Source organism: Carcharhinus amblyrhynchos, chromosome 22 (assembly GCF_965287045.1).
Source record: "Carcharhinus amblyrhynchos chromosome 22, sCarAmb.v2.hapA, whole genome shotgun sequence".
NCBI classification, from domain to species: domain Eukaryota; kingdom Metazoa; phylum Chordata; class Chondrichthyes; order Carcharhiniformes; family Carcharhinidae; genus Carcharhinus; species Carcharhinus amblyrhynchos.
Window position 1 is genome coordinate 32,351,478 of NC_137345.1, and position 23,158 is coordinate 32,374,635.

Here is a 23,158-nt window from a genome sequence, read left to right on the forward strand (position 1 = left end):
ACAGAGCCAGGGACCCGGGTTTGATTCCTAACTTGAGTTACTGTGTGGAGCTTGCACATTCTCCCTGGCATCTGCTTGAGTTTCCTTCCACAGTCCAAAAGACGTGCTGGTTAGGTGCATTGGTGATGCTTAAACTCTCCTTCAGTGCACCCGAACAGCACGGGAATTTTCACAGCAACTTCATTGCAGTGTTAATGTAAACCTACTTGTGACACTAAACTAAATAAACTAAAACTATTTGGAAGATCATCTGAAATATCATAACATATGGGATATGGGAAAAGGGCAGGAAAATGGAATTTAATTGTGGTTATTTTTGGTGCCGACTCGATGGACCAAAGGACCTTTGCTGTGCTGTTTGACTCTCCACCTTTCCCTTGAACAAGAATAGTCCAAGATGTCACTAGTTGGCTGCGAATAACTGAAGTGACATTTTAAATGGAAGGCGGGGGTTGGGGGTTCGCTGTGATAAAGATGCAATAGAGCAATGATTCAAGACTGAGACTGGGTGCTGTGGCAGAGCAGAGAAAGCTTTATTCTGCATCTGACTGTGCTGCATGCGAGTTAACCTGCGAATGCTTGATGCTAATTACTGGAGCCCTGAAATTCTTCTGTTTTTCCATTTCAGACAGGAGGAATTTGTGGTTGGACACAGTTTTTAATTTTAGCATATTTTCCTGCATAGTGCCTTCTTTTTCTTGGCGGGACCATCAAGGAAAGCAGCCAAAGCAATTCCCATAATGAGGGAAAAGTGAGGAGTGAGATCAACAGGGTCACACTTGTTTAACAAGTGACGGCTGACCTTGAATGATGTTACTTGCCCACCCTGTGTGCCTAGGGAATGTTTTATAGCGTGCGGGAACAAGAGGAAAAAGATTGCCTAAAATGCTTAACGCATCATGCTTCAAATAGTAACCTTCCCAAAATAATTTTGTTATTTTATGATTGCTCAAAATAGTTGCTTCGTTATTCCATTGCTTAGTCCTTTGTCAAGTTACCGTGAAGAAATTAAGTTTCCTGGGCCAAGTTTTTAGGAAGTACATCATGTATGTATAGTGAATAATGCATGTTAACATGTAATGTAAGTAATTTGTATCAGTGCCCATTTAGGAATACTGCACACTTTGCTGCTAACCTCAGTTTATTGATGAACAAAGAGGTGTCAGAGGTCACTGATTAATTCGTAGAATCCTTCCAGCACAGAAGGAAGCTATTTGGCCCATTGAGTCTATACTGACCACAATCCCACCCAGATCTTGTCCGAAACCCTCATTTAACTTGTTAATCTTCCTGACACTAAGGTCAATTTAGCATGGTCAATCAATCTAACCCGCACATCTTTGGACATCTTAATTATGACACAGGATTTTTTTTTATTCATTAGTGGGACATAGGCATCGCTGGATGGCAGCATTTATTGTCCATCCCTCATTGCCTTTGAAGCTGGGTGCTTGCTAGGCCATTTCAGAGGACATTTGAGAGTCAGCCACATTGCTGTGACTCTGGAGTATATGTAGGCCAGACGAGGTAAGGGCAGCAGATTTCCTTCCCTCAAAGACATTAGTGAACCAGATAGGTTTTTCTGACAATCAACAATGGTTTCATGATCATCAAAAGATAATAAATATATAAAAAGGAAGAGGCTGGCTAGGGTGAACGTTGGTCCTTTAGAGGATGAGAAAGGGGACCTAGTGGTAGGGGATGGGGATATGGCGAAGGTCTTGAATAACTTTTTTGTTTCTGTCTTCACGGAGGAGGACGTGAATAATTTGCCGGGTGTTAGCGATGGAAAGGTGGTAGGACTGGAGGGTCTTAATGACATTACTGTTACTAGAGAGGTGGTGCTTGACAGACTGGAGGGGCTGATTGTGGACAAGTCCCCAGGACCGGATGGAATGCATCCGAGGGTTCTGAAAGAAATGGTGGAGGTTATAGTGGATGCCTTGGTGGTTATTTTCCAGACGTCGCTGGATTCCGGGGAAGTGCCGGAAGATTGGAAAACGGCTAATGTTACTCCGTTGTTTAAGAAGGGTGCCAGGCAAAAGGTGGGGAATTATAGGCCGGTTAGTTTAACGTCTGTGGTAGGTAAAATGTTAGAATCCGTCATTAAGGAGGAAATTGCGAGGCATCTTGAAGGGAATTGCTTGATAGGGCAGACGCAACACGGTTTCATTAAAGGGAAGTTGTGTCTGACAAATTTACTGGAGTACTATGAGGATGTGTCTAGGGCAGTGGATAGAGGAGAGCCGGTGGATGTGGTCTTTCTGGATTTTCAGAAGGCGTTTGACAAGGTACCTCACAAGAGGTTATTGCAGAAGGTCAGGGGACATGGAGTTGGGGGTAGGGTGTTAGCGTGGATAGAGGATTGGTTGTCAAATAGGAGGCAGAGAGTGGGGGTTAATGGGTGCTATTCGGATTGACGGTTGGTGACTAGTGGGGTGCCCCAGGGGTCGGTGCTGGGGCCTCAGCCATTTACCATTTATATAGATGATCTGGAGGAGGGAACCGAGTGTAGGGTGTCGAAATTTGCTGATGACACCAAGATTGGGGGAAAGGCAAATTGTGCGGAGGGTGTGGAGAGTCTGCAGAAGGATCTAGATAGGCTGGGCGAATGGGCCAGGAACTGGCAAATGGAATTTAATGTTGGCAAGTGTGAGGTGGTCCACTTTGGTAGGAAGAATGGTAGGAAGGACTATTACTTACGTGGCGAAAAACTGCAGCAGGCGACGGTGCAGAGGGACCTCGGGGTCCTTGTGCATGAGTCGCAAAAACCCAGCTTGCAGGTGCAGCAGGTGGTCAGGAAGGCGAATGGGATGCTGGCCTTCATAGCGAGGGGGATTGAATATAAAAGTAGGGAGGTCTTGCTGCAGCTGTATAGGGCATTGGTGAGGCCGCAGCTGGAGTACTGTGTGCAGTTTTGGGCGCCGCACCTGCGCAAGGATATTTTGGCCTTGGAGGGAGTGCAGAGGAGGTTTACTAGGCTGATACCGGAGTTGAGGGGGTTGAGCTATGAGGAGAGGCTGAATAAACTAGGCTTGTACTCGTTAGAGTTTAGAAGAATGAGGGGAGATCTCATTGAGACGTATAAGATGATGAATGGGATGGATAGGATAGAGGTGGAGAGACTCTTCCCGCTCAAAAAAGACAGTAGGACTAGGGGGCACAGCCTCAAGATAAAGGGGAGGCGGTTTAGAACGGAGTTGAGGAGGAACTTCTTCACTCAAAGGGTGGTGAATCTCTGGAATTCTCTGCCCGTTGAAGTGGTGGAGGCTGCCTCACTAAATATTTTTAAGAAGCGGGTTGATGGGTTCTTGATAAGAGAGGGGATTAAGGGTTATGGGGAGAGGGCGGGAAAGTGGAACTGAGCCACGACAGATCAGCCATGATCTTATTGAATGGCGGGGCAGGCTCGAAGGGCTAGATGGCCTACTCCTGCTCCTATTTCTTATGTTCTTATGTTATGTTCTTAATTCTAGATTTTTTTTAATACAAATTTCACTGAGACCATTTGGTCCATTGAGCTCATGTCAGCTCTCTACTGAGCAATCAAAGAGTCTCATTCCCCAGCTCTATCCCCACCCATTTACAAGCTTATTTATTTCTAGCCCTCAACTAGTTTCCTTTAGAAATGGATCATCATCTCTGCTTCCCCTGTGGGCAGTGAGCTCTGGGCCATTACCATACACTGTGCTTTTTTTAAAAAAAAGGTTCTCCCTCATATCCCTGCTGCATATCCTTCATAACATCAGGCTTGAAGAGCTGAATGGTTCTTAACTTGGGACCAACATCATGTACAGTCTGATTCCGCTTGAGGTAAGCTGCGTTAGATTAAAAAAAAAGTGCATGAAATATCGGTGGATGAAATTTAATACTGGCAAATGGAAAGCATTACAAATTAGAAGATGAAAATGATCTTCATATACTCTCAAGAGTGAAGTTGAAATTAATAAGGTGAGCTTTTGAGAGATCTGTGGTTATTAGTTTAATCATGGTTTAATGTGGCTAATCACTGTCGAGCAGCAATTGGGGGCTGACCCATATAACAAAGCCGGTGGAGTAGAAGTTACGTGAAACCATGCTTAAGCTGTCATCGCCTCTTGGCCCCGATCAAACTCTGAGGACTACAAAGAATGCCAGTCACAGAGACACAGGGATCATATTCAAACCTTGGAAGCAGCAGAGGGATGAACCACAAAACTAATCCTGGCATCAGCAGATTGAGTTTGTCATGGACCCCTTTTTCTACCTCTCAACCAATTGCAACAAGTTGTTTTTTAAAAGAAGTGCTTTAACCCCTTGAGTGCTTTGACTTTCAAGACCAGACACAAGACAGCCTTTCTCTTGGGTTTAACTTAGAAGAAGGAATAAGTGTCTATTTCGCAACATCACCTGAAATGTAATGCAACAATGTTCACGCAGTCACTTAGGCAAGAAATTTGATTATCAGAGATGTAGCTTGTATTTAGATTCCTTAAAGAGAAAAATAAAGTTCAGTTTGTTAGCAGTTCTTGAGGTGGCAGTCGGAAACATTTGAAGGCCTGAGAATTCTCTCTTGGCTGACTGAAGATAATGAAGGTTGGGAGTTTCTGGAAGTTAACTCAGTTTCTGGATTTAGTAGTCACAAAGGTGTAGTCAAACCCCTGCAGTAAAGTTGAAGTCTGTAGATAAAAGAAACAGCCCCAGTTCTCTTGCCTGTGGTGAATTCTTTAGGCAGAATGTTTTCTTTTATGTGAGAGTTTCCTTCCCCCATCCCAGACTGACTGCATTGGGCTGTCCTTAGTATTAATAAAGTGTTGCCTATCACTAGTTACTTTCTTTCATCATAGAATCATACCGTATCATTTGACCACTGTATCAGGATTTGTAATACCTACACATACGGTTTAATGGATTAAGCAATTATCACACTGTGGGGGATGAATATTGGCACCTTCTGATGATAAAGTAAAATTATACAAATGTTATGCAAGCAGGAACGGAGTATAACATGGCAAAGCTTGCAGATGATATTAAAATAGGTGGGAAAACAGGCAGTGAAGGGGATATAAAGATTTTACGGTTGGATACAGATAGGATAGGAGAATGGGCCAAAATTTGGCAGATGGAGTTTAATGTGGAAAGTGAAATTGTAACCTAAATGGAAGGCAGATTCAAAATTTGTCTGGGCAGAGGGATCTGGGGGTCTATGTTCATGAATTGCAGAAATTCAGTATGTAGGTGCAGCATGTAATAAAAGAGATAAATGGGATATTGGCATTTATTACAAAGGTGTTGGTGAGACCACATCTCGAGTTTTGTGTCCACTTTTGGTCTCATTATCTGAGGCATTGGAGGCAGTTTAGAGGAAGTTCACCAAATTGATTCTGGAGATGAAAGGGTTGACATACAAGGAGAGATTAAAGAGTTTTTGAATGGTGGGCTTACATTAGCTCCAATCATAGAATCATAGAAAAACTACAGCGCAAACAGGCCCTTCGGCCCACAAGTTGCGCCAATCTTATCTCTACCTACACTAGGCTTACCTATAACCCTCAATCCTATTAAGTCCCATGTACTCATTCAGGAATCTCTTAAAAGACCCTAACGAATTTGCTTCCACCACTACCTATGGCAGCCGATTCCATTCACCCACTACCCTCTGGGTGAAAAACTTACCCCTGACATCTCCTCTGTACCTACTCCCCAGCACCTTAAACCTGTGTCCTCTTGTGGCAGCCATTTCAGTCCTGGGGTAAAGCCTCTGAGAGATCTGAGAGCCTCTGATCAATACCTCTCATCACCTTATACACCTCTGTCAGGTCCCCCTCTCACCCTTCGTCTCTCTAAGGAGGAAAGATGGAGCTCTCTAAGGAGGAAAGATGGAGCTCTCTCAACCTAACCTCACAAGGCATGCCACCTAATCCAGGTAACATCCTTGTAAGTCTCCTCTGCACCCTTTCAATGGCTTCCACACCCTTCCTGTAATGAGGTGAATAGACCTGAGCACAGTACTCCAAGTGGGGTCTGAACGGGGTCTTATACAGCTGCAACATTATCTCCCGACTCCTAAACTCAGTCCCTCGATTGATGCAGGCCAGTACACAATACGCCTTCTTAACCACATCCTCTACCTGGCAAGCCGATTTGAGAGTCCTATGAACCCGGACCCCAATCTGTAGGAACTATTCCAGATCTCATAGAAACCTATTAAATACTAACAAAACTAAACAAGGTAGATGCAGGGAGGATGTTTCCAATAGCGGGCAAGTCCAGAACCAGGTTCACAGTCTTAAGGATATGGGGTAAACCTTTTAGGACTGAGATGATGAGAAATTTCTTCACCCAGCGAGAGGTAAGCCTGTGGAATTTGCCAGCACAGAAAGCATTAAGAGGCCAAAACACTCTGGGTGAGATTTTCTGCACCTCCCACCACATGTTTCACAATGGTGGAGGTGGCCCACCATTGGCGAACAGCAGGATTTTCTGGTCACACCATTGTCAACTGGTTTCTCATTGAAACCTGGAAACCCGTGCATCATAGGCAGGACTGAATGATCCTCCCGCATGATGTTTTCAAGAAGGAAATAGATAGAGATCTTGGGGCGGAAGGGATGAAAGAATATGGGGGCCGGGGGGGGGGAACAGGTTGGATGGTCAGTTGTGATCATAATGACTGGTGGAGCAGGCTCGGCAAGCTGAATGACCTTCTCCTGTTCCTGTTTTTAATGTAACTGGTAACAATGAATGGCTTTTTCAGCCTTAAGTTGGGAACATGTCAAAGAAAACTGGAGCAAGAGGAGTATAGGATATTAAGTTAGAACCAGCAAAAGCCAAATTTAAGGCTGATGCCAGCTATCATTAGTTCTTAAAACAAACGTATCATCCATGCATGGAATAGACTTAAATAATTGCAGGAACTTTATTATTTTTTTATCAGCCTCGTCAAAACATTTCAACTTTCATTGAAATGTTGAATCCTGGCCTCTGAATGAGAAGGCTGTGCTTTCAAACTTTGCTCCATGGATTTGCACACACAATCCAGGCCAGCACTTCAGTGTAGTACTGTATGGTGTGCGACATTCTTGGAGGTGCTGCCGTTCCAATTAAGTGTTCCACCAAGAGCCCTCTGTGTATGCAAATGATTCCATAACATAATTTGGAAAATAGCGCAAGAGCTCACTCACTGTGCTGTAAAATATTGGCCCAGATCTTCCTTTCCCCAGGGGCTCTCACCCAGCAGTAACTCAGAAGATGCGCCAGGGGACACCTCAGAAGTCACACATAAGGACTGCACAGGAATTTCAACTTCTTTTGAACAATTCCCTGCACCTGGAACCTTCTGAAACTCTGATTTAAAGTCAGCGATTTCAGATGGTTCAGACTCACTTAGCAGAGTAGTTACCCAGGAAAAGTTAGAAAGTTTGAAACCAGTTTAAACTCTTGGGCAACTATGGTGCTGACAGCTCCCCTGGCCACCTGACTCATGACTACCCTACCTGACTCATAGAGTCATAGAGGAGTATAGTGCAGAAAAGACTCTTTGGCCATCACTTCTGCCCAGTCAAAAACAGCCACCTAACTATTCTAATTCCATTTTCCAGCACTTGGCCCATTGCCTTATATGCCTTGGCATCACAATTGCATATCTAAGCACTTATTAAATATGAGATTCCCTATCTCTGCCACACTTTTAGAAAGTGAGCTCCAGACTCCCACCACCCTCTTGGTGAAAATTATTTTTCTCACGTCCCCTCTAAAGCACTTGTTCCTCATCGTAAATCTATCGCTCCAGACATTAGTTCCTCCACAAAGGTGAGCAGTTTTTTCCTGTCTACACTATCTATGCCCCTTATAATTTTATAATCATGTCCCCTACATCTTCTCTGCTCCAAGGGAAATGACCCGGTCTATCCAATCTCTCTTGATAACTAAAACTGTCCAACTAGGAAACATCCTGATAAATCTCCTTTGCACCTTTTCTTTGTATCCCTCTGAAGTGTGGGTTCCAGAACTGCACACAATACATTAGCTGTGACCTAACCAATGTTTTATATAGTTTCAGCATAATCTCCCTGCTCTTAAACTCTATGCCTCAGCTAATAAAGTCAAGAATGCCTTCTTAACCACTTTCTCCACTTAACTATTGTCCTGGGACCAGTGTACATTCACACCAAGCTCCCTCTAATCCTTGGAGTTTTCTAGGGTCTTGCCATTTATCATGTATTCCGTGACCTTGTTTGTTCTGTCCAAGTGCATCATCCCTCCCCCCACTCCACCACCCCCCACCTTCTCACCCCCGACATATTCCCCCACTGCCTGTACCCACTTCCTCCAGTGAAAAAATAAATGATTAGTATATTGGAATATTGTTGGATCAAATCCCAGGAACACCAACACTGCTCCATTACACGGGACACTACTTCTCTAAATATTTATGTTCCAAAATTCAGGCTTTGATGAAAATAACAATTAACCATAGTATGAAATGTTGACATGTTTACCTTGAGTAGCAGCCCAGATTGGAGAGAAGACCAAATGGAATTCTGCTGTTCGATGGCACAAGTTAATCAGCGCCAATAGGTTGTGTGGCAGACGATGCTGTGTCAAATCCTGCAGTGAAAATCCAACCCTCTAATTGAATAGGCTTATGAAAAATGCATGCATTTGACTGGGAAGTATAAAATGCAGAGAGGCTCTTATTGTGGGAAAATGATCTGTCTACATTATGGTGGCAACGTGGATATCTGTTCTTCCTTTGGTGTAGAAAAATTTGATGGTATTTCAAATGAACAAACCCTTGTTTGGGAGCAGATTAATGTAAGAAAGAAGATTAACACTGCCTGTATTCTTCAATTTTCTGGGCACATAATGATTTAAAGCCAACTCTCTGCCAAACTTGCAATGCATTCTCTAAGTAGACCTGAGGTGAGGATGAGGGGCTAATGGACTGTCTGGAAGTCACTCACCCATGACTTTGGGCTGGGAAATGTTGGCTTGGTCACTGATGTTTAAAGCAATAAAATGGAATTGGCCAAATAACCATAGTAACAGCATGATTAGGAAATGACTTAGGTGCATCTTGTTATTTTGATGACATTTTTATGTATCTTTGTATTCTGGTTCAGTGATGGAATGTAGTGATCAAAGGTCGCAATAGTGTAAGAGTTGTGAGAGAGCCATTGTAACTGGGTGCGTTTTCTGGATTGCAAAGTGTCTGAGTTTTCATATTGACTAGGAGCTCATTAAAGACCATTATATACATACAGGAAGCATGTACTGTGAAGTATGTGAGGAAACACACTAGATTACATAGAATGATGTCTTATTGTATTCTGATTCTGCGTTTCTTACAACTGACGCCTGTGTATTTTGGTGTTTAAAGTAACAAAACAGCCAGAGTGAGCAGGAGAGCTCACGAGAGTGAACAGTGCCTGAGACCCAGAATAAAAAGTGGTGGAGGGGTGAAAGTGGGAGGGGAAGGTGGGTGGAGTGAAAATGGGAGTGAACAGTGACAGAGATAGAACATAGAACACTACAGCACAAACAGGCCCTTCAGCCCACGAGTTGCACCGATCACATCAACACCCACCAATCTATAGACCTATCTATAACCCCCAATCCCATTAAACCCCATATACTCATCCAGAAGTCTTTTAAAAGACCCCAGCGAGTTCGCCTCCACCACCACTGACGGCCGCCGATTCCATTCACTCACCACCCTCTGAGTGAAAAACTTACCCCTAACATCACTTCTGTACTTTCCTCCCCGCACCTTAAATCTGTGTCCTTTCGTAGCGACCATTTCAACCCGGGGAAATAGCCTCTGAGAATCCACCCTATCTATTCCTCTCAACATTTTATAAACTTCTATCAGGTCGCCTCTCAACCTTCGTCTCTCCAGGGAAAAGAGTCCCAGCTCCCTCAACCTAACTTCATAAGGCATGCCTCCCAGTCCAGGCAACATCCTTGTAAATCTCCTCTGTACCCTTTCAATAGCTTCTACGTCTTTCCTATAGTGAGGCGACCAGAACTGCGCACAGTACTCCAAGTGGGGCCTGACAAGGGTCTTATAAAGTTGCAGCATTACCTCCCGACTCCTAAACTCAATCCCTCGATTAATGAAGGCCAGTACACCAAACGCCTTCTTGACCACTTCCTCCACCTGTGAGGCCGATGCATGGTTGGAAGTGGCAGTGGGGAATAGTGGGAGACAGAGCAAGTGGGTTTGAGGAAAACAGCAGGGAAAAAAGAAGTGCAACATCAAAGGAACACAGGTAGCAGCTGGTTGGTGAATATTTCTCTTTTTTTCTAGCTCTAAAATAAGGCTTTTTTTGAGGCTTGGAGCTGGGGAAATGTGACAATTTTAATCGTGGCAAGTCCAAAGATTTGGAGCTGGGGAAATGTGACAATTTTAATTGTGGCAAGTCCAAAGGATGCAGGTTAGATTGATTGGCCATGCTAAATTACTGTTTAGTGCCAGTGGGACTAGCAGGGTAAATACATGGGGTTACAGAGATAGGGCCTGGGTAGGATTGTTGTCAGTGCAGACTCAATGGGCCAAATGGCCTCTTTTTGTACTGTAGGAATTCAGTGCAAGTATAACAGCAAATTAATTAATATGAATATTAGCACTGACTCTGAAAAATGACTCATAGCAAAAAAAAAGTCCCAACATCCTCCAATAAAGAGTGGACTAAAGAAGGACAAAATCGCTGACTTGGTACTTTAATTGATCAGCCTGTACCTCAAACATAAATGAAAGTGTCAGGAGGACATTTTCTGCATGTTGATGCTTACCAAACTTGCCATAAACGTAATTTTAGAACTCCACTATCCTTACGAGAACACAGTACTTACACACATTTGCCCATTCCCCATATTCTTTCACTGAGCTGGAGATGGACAGGAAGTTTTTCATGCTAACAGAAAGGAGAAAGTGGAATGCCTCACAGATGTTCATGTTTCCACCCTGCAGCTTTCCTTTTGACGGATGAATTATCATCATGCAGAGATGGACCTGGCCTTCACAATGACATGGCGACACAGCGACACAGTGATTAGCACTGCTGCCTCACAGCGCTAGGGACTTGGGTTCGATTCCCAGCTTGGGTCACTGTCTGTGTGGAGTCTGTACATTCTTCCTGTATTTGCGTGGCTTTCTTCCTGGTTCTTCGGTTTTCTCCCACAGTTCAAAAATGTGCTGGTTAGGTGCATTGGCCTGCTAAATTAACTTGAGTGTCAGAGGGATTAGCAGGGTAAATACAGGGTTTATGGGAATAGGCATGGATCAGATTGTGGTCGATGGGCCAAGTGGCCCCCTTCTGCACTGTAAGAATTCTGTGATGATTCTATGATTCAGTGACCTATTCCTTCAGTGTTTCCTCTCTTTCCGAAAGGGACTACTGTATAATGAATGCATCATGGCTTCTTCCTGGATGCCTTTGACATACATAATAATGCTTATATGAAGAAAAATTGAATATTTCTTTTGTTATTCACTTGTTTGTGGGGCTTATATGAGGAGCCCTGTTGGCCACATGGATGCTGTGTGCAGTGCCTTGCACTTGGAAATTTGTCATAGGCTAAATGATCTGGAACATGTCCAGCTGATGATTTCCTTCAAAAGCGAAAGTGACAATGATTTTGGCCCATGTAAACATTGACCTTGTTGCATGCTTGATGAAGTTGTGATTTACAAATTGCCTTGTGTTGCTGGTGCCCCCAGGGTGACTTGGAAAGTAATAGTATGACGCTTTCATGCTGTGATAGTCATTTCTATCGGGCAGAACGTTCCATATTCCAGATGCAAATTTGCAGGTCATACTACAGCACAGAATCCCTACAATGCAGAAGGAAACCATTCGGCCCATTGAATCTACACTGACCATAATTCCACCCAGTTCCTATTCCCTTAACCCCACATATTTACCCTGTTAATCCCCTGACACTAGGGTCAATTTAGTGTATGGCCAATCAACCTAACCTGCTCATCTTTGGTCTGTCGGAAGAAACCGGAGCACCCAGACGAAACTCATGCAAACACAGGGAGAATGTGCAGTGACCTGAGGCTGGAATTAAACCCGGGTACAGCTGTGTATCAGCCTCTTTTGTGAAGACATGTCCCCAGGACATACACATACATAATGGGCAAAAGAGTAACTAGGGAGAGAGTAGGTCCTCTTAAGGATCAACAAGGTCGTCTATGTGCGGATCCAAGAGATGGGTGAGATTCTAAATGAATATTTCTCATCAGTATTCAGAGTTCAGAAAAGCCTGGATGTTAGGGAACTTGAGGAAATAAATAGTGATGTCTTGAGAAGTGTACTTAGAGAAGGATGTGCTGGAAGTCTTAAAGTGCATCAAGGTAGATAAATCCCCAAGACCTGATGAAGTATATCTCAGGACACTGTGAGAGGCGAGGGAGGAAATTGCGGGTCCCCTAGCCGAGATATTTGAATCATCGATGGTCACAGGTGAGGTGCCTGAAGATTGGAGGGTGGCAAATATTGTGCCTTTATTTAAGAAGGGCTGCAGAGAAAACCTGGGAACTACACGCCGGTGAGCCTCACGTCTGCAGTGGGTAAATTGTTAGAAGATATTTTGAGAGACAGGACTTTTAGAGACACAAGGACTGCTTAGGGACAGTCAGCATGGCTTTGTGAGTGGAAAATCATGTCTAACTAATTTGATAGAGTTTTTTGAAGGGGTAACCAAGAAGGTAGATGAGGGCAATGCAGTTGATGTCTGACAAATTTACTGGAGTTCTATGAGGATGTGTCTAGGGCGGTGGATAGAGGAGAGCCGGTGGATGTGGTCTTTCTTGATTTTCAGAAGGCGTTTGACAAGGTACCTTACAAGAGGTTATTGCAGAAGGTCAGGGGACATGGAGTTGGGGGTAGGGTGTTAGTGTGGATAGAGGACTGGTTGTCAAATAGGAGGCAGAGAGTGGGGTCAATGGGTGCTATTCGGATTGGTGTTTGGTGACTAGTGGAGTGCCCCAGGGGTCGGTGCTGGGGCCTCAGCTATTTACCATTTATATAGATGATCTGGAGGAGGGAACCGAGCGTATGGTGTCGAAATTGGCTGATGAAACCAAGATTGGTGGAACGGCAAATTGCGCGGAGGGTGTGGAGAGTCTGCAGAAGGATCTAGATAGGCTGGGCGAATGGGCCAGGAACTGGCAAATGGAATTTAATGTTGGCAAGTGCGAGGTGGTCCACTTTGGTAGGAATAATGGTAGGCAGGACTATTACTTACACGGAGAAAAACTGCAGCAGGCGACGGTGCAGAGGGACCTCGGGGTCCTTGTGCATGAGTCGCAAAAACCCAGCTTGCAGGTGCAGCAGGTGGTCAGGAAGGCGAATGGGATGCTGGCCTTCGTAGCGAGGGGGATGAATATAAAGTAGGGAGGTCTTGCTGCGGCTGTATAGGGCATTGGTGAGGCCGCAGCTGGAGTACTGTGTGCAGTTTTGGGCGCCGTACTTACGCAAAGATATTTTGGCCTTGGAGGGAGTGCAGAGGAGGTTTACTAGGCTGATGCCGGAGTTGAGGGGGTTGAGCTATGAGGAGAGGCTGAATAAACTAGGCTTGTACTCGTTAGAGTTTAGAAGAATGAGGGGAGATCTCATTGAGACATATAAGATGATGAATGGGATGGATAGGATAGAGGTGGAGAGACTCTTCCTGCTGAGAAAGGACAGTAGGACTAGGGGGCACAGCCTCAAGATAAAGGGGGGGCGGTTTAGAACGGAGTTGAAGAAGAATTTCTTCACTCAAAGGGTGGTGAATCTCTGGAATTCTTTGCTCGTTGAAGTGGTGGAGGCTACCTCGCTAAATATTTTTAAGACGCGGGTTGATGGGTTTTTGATAAGAGAGGGGATTACTGACTAGGGGGCACAGCCTCAAGATAAAGGGGGGGCAGTTTAGAACGGAGTTGAGGAAGAATTTCTTCACTCAAAGGGTGGTGAATCTCTGGAATTCTTTGCCCGTTGAAGTAGTGGAGGCTACCTCGCTAAATATTTTTAAGACGCGGGTTGATGGGTTTTTGATAAGAGAAGGGATTAAGGGTTATGGGGAGAGGGCGGGAATGTGGAACTGAGCCACGACAGATCAGCCATGATCTTATTGAATGGCGGGGCAGGCTTGAGGGGCCAGATGTTCTTATGTTCTTATGTTGTCTACATGAACTTTAGCAAGGCCTTTGACAAGGTATTACATGGTAGGTTGTTGCATCAGGTTAAATCTCACAAGATCCAGGGTGAGCTTGCCAAATGGATACAAAATTGGCTTGATGACAGAAGACAGAAGGTGGTTATAGAGCGCTGTTTTTCAGACTGGAGGCCTGTAACCAGTGGTGTGCCTCAGGGATCAGTGCTGGGTCCACTGTTATTTGGCATTTATATTAATGATTTGGATGAGAATTTAGGAGGCATGGTCAGTAAGTTTTGCAGATGATACCAAGATTGGTGGCATAGTGGACAGTGAAGAAAGTTATCTTGGATGGCAACGGGATCTTGATCAATTGGGCCAGTGGGCTGACGAATGGAGTTTAATTTGAGGTTATGCATGTTGGTAGATTGAACCAGGGCAGGACTTACTCAGTTAATGGCAGGACATTAGGGAAAGTTATAGAACAAAGAGATCTAGGGTACAGGTTCATAGCTCCTTGAAAATGGAGTCACAGGTGGACAGAGTGGTGAAGAAGGCATTCGGCATGCTTGGTTTCATTGGTCAGAACATTGAATATAGGAATTGGGATGTCTTGTTGAAGTTGCACAAGACATTGATAAGGCCAGACTTGGAATACTAGGTACAGTTCTGGTCACCCTATTATAGAAAGGATATTGTTAAACTAGAAAGAGTACAGAAAAGATTTACTAGGATGCTACTAGGACTTGATGGTTTGAGAGGCTGGATAGATGGGGTCATTTTTCTCTGGAACATAGAAGGCGGAGTGGTGATCTTATAGAGGTCTGTAGAATAATGAGGGGCATAGCTCAGCTAGATAGTCAATATCTTTTCCCAAAGGTGGGAGAATCTAAAACTAGAGGGCATAGGTTTAATGTGAAAGGGGAGTGATACAAAAGGATCCAGAGGGGCAATTTTTTCACACAGGGTGGTGAGTGTCTGGAGCAGGTACAAGTTTGTCTTTTAAAAAGCATTTAGACAGTAAGATGGGTATAGGAAGATATGCACCAAATGCAGCTAGTTGGGACTAGTTTAGATGTTTAAAAAAGGGGCAGCATGGACAAGTTGGGCCAACGGGTCTGTTTCCATGCTGTAAACCTCTATGACTCTATAACACACAAGTATGTATTGAAGGATCTCTGCACATGACACTCAGATTAGTGAAAGGGGCTGATGGAACACCTCACTCTATCTAGATTTGTTGGGCCTTTGTGAAGTACCCTTTCACATGTAAATCATGGAGCATGAATATCCAACATCACCCCTTACCACAACCATTAAACTTGACAGTTGGGACCATGAAACCTGCTGCACCCTGAGCAAAAGAATGTTAAACTCATAGCTAATTTTGCATTATCAAATTTCTGACTTGCTCATGATTTTACTAGTTAATTTCTGAGGAAACCGATCGTTAAAGCAATTTTTCAGGCCATTAGAAAAGAATTGTTTAAAATGTCTGTTCCTGGTTCTAAAATGGAAAGAGCAAACAAAAATAAAAGAAAATAATTTGAAAGGATAGAATAATTAGAAAATCGGTAATAATTAAACTTCAGAATGAAATCTGCAAAGAACAGAAAATAAAAGGCACAGGGGATAAAGCATAGAAAGAAGCAATCACTCTTGTGATGATGTGAAATGATGTTTTGTAGATGCCTATTATTTTGGGATTAGTATAGCATTGAAGCTATTTTGTTGTGATATTTATTGCAGAAGCATACAGCACATCAGTTGTCAATAAATAAAATTAATCGACTGAGACATTTGTTTGTGTCAGCCAGCAAGTTAATGGTTAAAATTTCAGAAAGAAAACACAATTTTGACACACTTTTCATTGGGACTGGCATTGAAAATCGAAGGGTAAATACGCCTTAGGGCTGATTAAATATTGGGTGGGGCTGTGTAGATTTCTGAATTACTGGATCATGTAACTGGCATACTAAGCAAAGCAATGAGTCAAGACTGAAGAGAGCAGAACCGGAGTTTGAATAGTTGTTGCTGTTTTGCTTGCTTTAATTGAAAGGCAAAAAAAATCTTCCCAATGGTCACTAAAATCCTTTGGGTGGATTCCATGAACAAACGTATCCACAGGCATTCAAAATAGAAATTACCTGAATGAAGGTGTAATCAACTTTGGCATGCTGTAATTATGTTACAATAAATTTCCCTTTCTCGATTTCTGATGCAAACATACATTTGTGATTTTCTCAGATATGCTCTGGAAAAATGTTGTTCATTGTGATTACTTGGTTTGCTCCAGCTGTCTAATTTGAGAGGTTTTGCCTGCAGATTAATTTGGAAATGTCACTTTCAACAGGCGGTTCTCATTTAGCACAACTGCAGCAAGAATCTATTGCGACTTCCAGAAAAAACAACTGTATTGCGAATCATGCCAGATGTTTTGTTTAGGGGAAAATGAGCTATGCATATAAGGGCACGAAATTGAGTGTGAAAGTTATGACTTATTTTAATTTGTTTTAATTTTTCTGATTCTCTTGAATGGCTTTAATTTCCGTGTACATATTTTAAGCCAGTGTTTTCCCCCACACCCCCATAATTGTAAAAAGTTGAAGTATCATGCCAAATTCAAAGAAGATAGTATCTGCATTAAAATTCATTGCTGCGGCTTTTTTTATGTCCTATATGATGTGACATTTCAACTGTTCATATAAATCAGTAACGACTCGCTATAGATTTTACCTTAAAATTGAATGTTCCATTTTGTTTCAGATTTATCTGACCATCTATCTCAATTGCCAGTCATGAATGGTAATATACAATTAAGTTCGAACACAAGACACCAACATGTTTCATCTATATCTCAGCCCAGAAATCTACCACCTACTAGAAAGCAAACTACCGAGGCATCCTCCAAACTGACTCCTAGGCAGCTTAATCCTTCAGTTTCTTCCTCAGTAAATGATTTGCAGAAGGTACCTGCCTCAGGAAATGAGAAAAGCTTATCCAATGCCAATAAACCAGCAGACAGTAAAACTTCTAAACACACTCCGCAGAGTCGAACTGAGACCTTTTTGAACAACAAAGGGCAGGATAATTCATTGGAACTTGGCAACACTGAAGTGTGCGATGCTGAAATAGATACTGTGGGGTCTGCATACAACAGTCCACGGACATCACGAAAGGGAATCATTCAGTCTCCTAACCGAACTCCTAGCATGCAGAAGCCAGCTTCTAAAATCTCAAACAGAGGTCAAAAAGAAGAGAAGAAAGATAGCAATGGAATCAATTCTCGGGGAAAAATTGCTCCTACAAAAGCCTCCCGAATTGCAGGCTTGAGTCATACAAGAAGCAAGATTTTGGATGATGTGCACAAAGGTGTGGCAACTCTTCCTCCCAGGGGGAAGTGTAAATCCAGGTTCAGCATTTCGAATGATAATCTATTACATCTGTCAAGCTGCGGAGGTGCGACGGATACAGAGAGACCTAAAAGCAGTTCCGGCCACAGACAGTGGAAATCTGATGTTAGCTGGAAGTCCTACAGTTTCTCCAATTTACTATTAGATGAGAATGAAGATCTATCAGAATTGTCAGTCTCCTCTGTTACCTCTCCCAAACGCACATTTAGCGGCAGTGTAAAGACGTCAATCAACAGCAATGTCATCAAACTTCCGTCTCCTACACAAAATAGTCATCCTAACACAGCAACAGTGGCTCCTTTCATGTACAAGTAAGTATGCATTTTTTTTGTAGTTAAATGTGCCTATTAAAATGTGCAAAGTTGCAGCTCACAAAACAAATATAAATGAAGGAAGACATTTGACACTTCATCCTTCATCTATTGGCCATTCGAAGTTTGATGGTATTAAGTCAACCTAACCTGTACTCTCTGCATACTGCCAAGTTGAAGCCACTATAAATCTATCCTGCCAGTACTTGGACGTGACTTAATAGATTTAGATTGGTACAAAGTAAAATGAGATATTTGAAATGTTATAAGAATTTTTTAGACATGATTATGACCGCTTTAATAATTTGTGTGTGTTCTTTTTCCTATTTTGGCCATTTGTTAAGTCTCCAGACAGTAATTTGGCTTGTGCCAAGCTGTCTAACAGCATAGAGCTGAGAATGAAGTGCACAAGGATCATTGGGGTGACTTTCCATCTGATTTCTTTCCTCCCTTTTCTGTTGATGATCTTCTCCATAATTGTCATTGAGATTAAGACCAGATTGTTGAAAGTTTTCCATTTTCCCCCACAGAATGTTAATGTACAACATAAAGCATGACCAGTTGAACTCTCATTGCATTTTTAAATTAATGTACATAATGTAATTTGAACACAAATGTGGAAGAAGTTTACTTTACTTGGATATAAATGGCCTAATTGCATTTTTGCTTCAAGATTAAGGAAAACCAGACTAAAGGTGGAGGAACACACAAGAGAATTCTAGAATTTGATATTGATCTGTGCCAACTTTAAGATAAATATATAAGGAATGTTGAGTGGCTATTCCGCCAGGTGGCTGACTTGATCCTGTGCAAATGGTTTCCTTTGACAGCTCATGAAACACTCAGATCTGAACTGATAAACATTGGCCAGGCTTTCATGGCCTCTCCTACCCGTTGGGATATTATCATCTTGCAAAGTAAATGGCAATTTTGGAGACATCCTGCGGCAAAGTCATCAAATCCTGGCCATTAGATCATTGAATGATACACAACAGGAGGAGGCGTTTCAGCCCATTGTGCTGGCTCTTTTGTAGTGTTATGCAAGAGTCACATTCATAGAATCATAGAATTCCTACAGTACAGAAGGAGGCCATTTGGCCTAGCGAGTCTGTACCAACCACAATTCCACCCAGGCCCTATTCCCATAACCCTCAGTGACCCTGCTAATCTCCCTTACACTGGGGTCAATTTAGCATGGCCAGTCAAGAACACAGAACATAGAACATTACAGCACAGTACAGGCCCTTTGGCCCTCAATGTTGTAAGAACATAAACATAAGAACATAAAAAATAGGAGCAGGAGTGGGCCATCTAGCCCTTCGAGCCTGCCCCGCCATTCAACAAGATCATGACTGATCTGAAGTGGATCAGTTCCACTTTCCCGCTTTTCCCCCATAACTCTTAATTCCCTTGTCTATCAGAAACCTATCTATCCGTGACTTAAATATATTCAGCAAGGTAGCCTCCACCACTTCAATGGGCAAAGAATTCCAGAGACTCACCACCCTTTGAGTGAAGAAGTTCCTCCTCAACTTCGTTCTAAACTGCCCTTATTTTGAGGCTGTGCCCTCTAGTTCTGCTATCCTTTCTAAGTGGAAAGAATCTCTCTACCTCTACCCTATCTAGCCCCTTCATTATTTTATATGTCTCTATAAGATCCCCCCTCAGCCTTCTAAATGCCAATGAATACAGACCCAGTCTATTCAATCTCTCTTCATAAGCTAACCCCCTCATCTCCAGTATCAGCCTGGTGAACCTTCTCTGTACTCCCTCCAAGGCCAATATATCCTTTCACAAATAAGGGGACCAAAACTGCACACAGTACTCCAGTTGCGGCCTCATCAGTGCCCTGTACAGTTGCAGCAAGACCTCCCTGCTTTTATATTCTATCCCCCTCGCTATAAAGGCCAACATTCCATTCGCCTTCTTGATCACTTGCTGCACCTGCAGACTGAGTTTTTGCAATTTGTGCACTAGGACCCCCAGGTCCCTCTGCACTGTAGCATGCTGAAGCTTTTCACCCTTTAAATAATAATCCCTCCTACTATTGTTTCTACCAAAGTGGATAACCTCACATTTGCTAACGTTATACTCCATCTGCCAAGTCATCAAACTAATGTATACATCCTTGGACTGTGGGAGGAAACTGGAACACCTGGAAGAAACCCATGCAGACACGGGAAGAACTCCACAGTCAGTGACCTGAGGCTGGAATTGAACCTGGTCCCTGGCATAGTGAGGCAGCAGTGCTAACTACTGTGCCACCACGCTGCCCTTCTGGTCTTTTCCAATAGTCCCATTTTTTCCCCTTTCCTGTACTTATCCAGTTCTCTTCTGGCAGCTACTATTTAAAGTGATTCAACCAGCCTTTCAAGCAATGTTTGCTGGAATACTTGTTGCGTGAAGAAAAATATTTCCTCATGTCACCTCTGGTTAAATTGCCAATCATCTGAAGTCTCACCTCTAATTACCACCTTTCTGCACTAGAAGCAGTTTCTCCTTATTAGTATGAGCAGAACCCTTCATGGTTTTGTACATGTTGGAAATGACCTTCCTATTACCAACCTTCCTTTCATCTCCATAGCCTTTGAATCTTACCGATGTACGTCTATTCCTGGAATTCAGTGTTTGCATCCCTCCAATCAGTGCTCCACTCCTTCCACAATACAAAAATGGTTCTATCACAATGACATAGTGGTTAGTACTGCTGCCTCACAGCACCAGGGACCCAGCTTGATCTGTGTGGAGTTTGCACTTTCTCCCCATGTCTGCATGGGTCTCCTCCGGGTGTTCCAGTTTCATCCCACAGTCTGAAAGATGTACTGGTTAGGTTCATTGGCCATGCTAAATTTTCCCTCAGTGTACCCGAATCGGCGCCAGAGTGTGGCAACTAGGGGGTTTTCACAGTAACTTCATTCCAGTGTTAATGTAAGCCTACTCGTGACACGAATAAAAAATAAATTTAGAATCACAACTCACATTCTTCTGCCTGTAACAAAGGAAAGAAGCCCTCCTTGTTGTTCTTGTCCTGCTTGCATTCTTTCACATGGCTGATCATGCCATTTTCACCGAACTGTCATTCCAACTGGGTGGGACTACGCTTGTCTGATTCAATAATTATCAATCAAAGCCAAACAGTCTGATGAAGGGTCATCTAGACTCGAAATGTTGGCTCTGTTCTCTCTGTCAGACCTGTTGAGGTTTTCCAGCATTTTCTATTTTTGTCTCAAATTCCAGCATCCGCAGTATTTTGCTTTTATTCAGCCAAATAATCACCTGCAGAAGTTTGGTTCTATACCATTATTATTTATGTTTGAATTCTATTTTGAAATCTAATTAGGAAATTTGTTTAATGAATATTTTAATCATTAGAAGATGACAAACAATGAGTGGATGAATCACTGCTGATAACGTGGTGGAATAATAAATCTTCAATTCTGAGTAAAGGGTGTGATTGCAGTAAAGAAAGGAGATTCAACCTGGAGGTCGCCTAGGCTGGAGTATTTCAGCTATGGGGAGATGTTGATTAGGCCAGGATTGTTGTCCTGAGAGCAGAGAAGGCTGAGGTGGGAGGAGTCTGATTGAGTTGTTAAAATTATGAGGGACATAGACAGGAAGAAACTTTTCCCCTTAGTAGAGGGATCAATAAGAAGGGGGCAAGAGACCCAGTAGGGCTTTAAAGAAAAGCTCTTTCACTTAGAGAGTGATAGGAATCTGGAACTCAGTGCCTGAAGGATGGTAGAGGCAGGAACCCTCACAACATTTAAGAAGCATTTAGATGAGCAGTCGAAACACTTTTGCATACAAAGCAACAGACCACATGGTGGCACAGTGGTTAGCACTGCTCCCTCATGGTGCCAGCACCCAGATTTGATTCCCGGCTTTGTTCACTGCCTGTGCAGAGTCTGCATGTTCTCCCTGTGTCTGCGTGGGTTTCCTCCAGGTGCACTGGTTCCCTCCCACAGTCCGAAAGACGTGCTGTTTAGGTGCATTGGCGACACAGAGCAGAATAAGCTGCTGGATCACGGAGTCTCAGCAGGAGCAATAGTTGGGGAGTACTTCCCCTACCTGTACCATAGAGAGGAGCAGCATGTGTTTCATTTAGAACATCCTCACTGAAATCTGCCAGCTGTGCTCTCAACTACAACATCAGAGCATCTCCAGTGGCAGTGTAGGTAACCATGGCCACAAACTTCAATAGGTCCACCTCCTTTCTGACTGGAGCAGACATTATTTGCAACATCATACAATGTTGGGTAAGGGAGTTCACTGAGATACTGAATTCCAAGAAAACTAAATGCATTGTATTTTCTTTCCAAGCAGAATCACCTTGGTGTGGGTGCCAGGGATCTGATCTGGCCTGGCTGGCTGGTTGATGGCAACACCAAAAGCACTGGCGAAGTGGTTGCAGGACCCAGGGTCTCTGAGACAAGGTAGCAGGTGCATGCTCCATGTGACCATTGCTGCTTTTCTCGGCCGGTAGCTCCCCAGTCTTAGTAGTCAGCTAAGACAGCCTGATAACCTTTTTGCACAGCTGTTGCTCTAACCCAATGGCAGCAGTCTTGAGTTTGCATGAGTTTCCATGGCAGCACTTAGATGTTATGCAGCTTCTCCTTGTATTATAGTGGAAGCTAAAATGTCAGACATTAGACACTGCATCATTTTTGGCTCCACAAAGGTGCTGATGGAGTTGGCCACCACTTCCTCACTAGAAAGAGTTGGTTCTTAGCTCTGTACTAAGCCCTATGAATAGTTGGTGCCAGACTTCTCCACACTTGTTCAACTTGCGTGCAGGCTTTCTGGCAGACCTGCCAATGCATCGAACATTTCATTTTGCATAGGCTTTGGTTTCCTCCTGTGGGTTGTTCTTTGCTGTGCTCATCTGAATCTTCTGTAGAAGAATTGGCACATGACTTGCTGCTCTGGTGAGTTGTATTGAGCATGTGTGTGTTATTACACCATTTGTAACTTGTAGGTCAGAAGAGATTCTAGGCAGGATAAAAGTGGGATCTGAGAAGGAAGATTATTTATAAGTATATTGTCATCTTCAACGATTTCAGCATCATTGCTAGCCATAGTCTGGGCCATGATTGTTGCAATGATGGTAGCCACCATCTCCTCCATTTGGGCTAAAATACGCAGCCGTGACTGGTTGGTGTTGTGTAACAGTGATGTAGGGTATGATATGGGTGGCAAGGTGGCACACTGGTGAGCACTGCTATCTCACAGCACCAAGGACCCAGGTTCAATTCCTGCTTGGGCCACTGTCTGTGCGGAGTTTGCACATTCTCCCCGTGTCTGCAAGGG

The 23,158-nt window shown here is 43.4% G+C and overlaps 1 protein-coding gene across 1 annotated transcript in view; it reads left to right on the forward strand.

The window, feature by feature from the left end:
• The window catches only part of LOC145357045 (neuron navigator 1-like), a 698,546-nt gene that overhangs the window by 184,373 nt on the left and 491,015 nt on the right, over positions 1-23,158 (forward strand). The window contains exon 4 of the mRNA XM_080210100.1: positions 16,894-17,851. Within this exon, the coding sequence (XP_080066226.1) occupies positions 16,894-17,851 (958 nt within the window). The remainder of the gene's footprint in view (positions 1-16,893; positions 17,852-23,158) is intronic.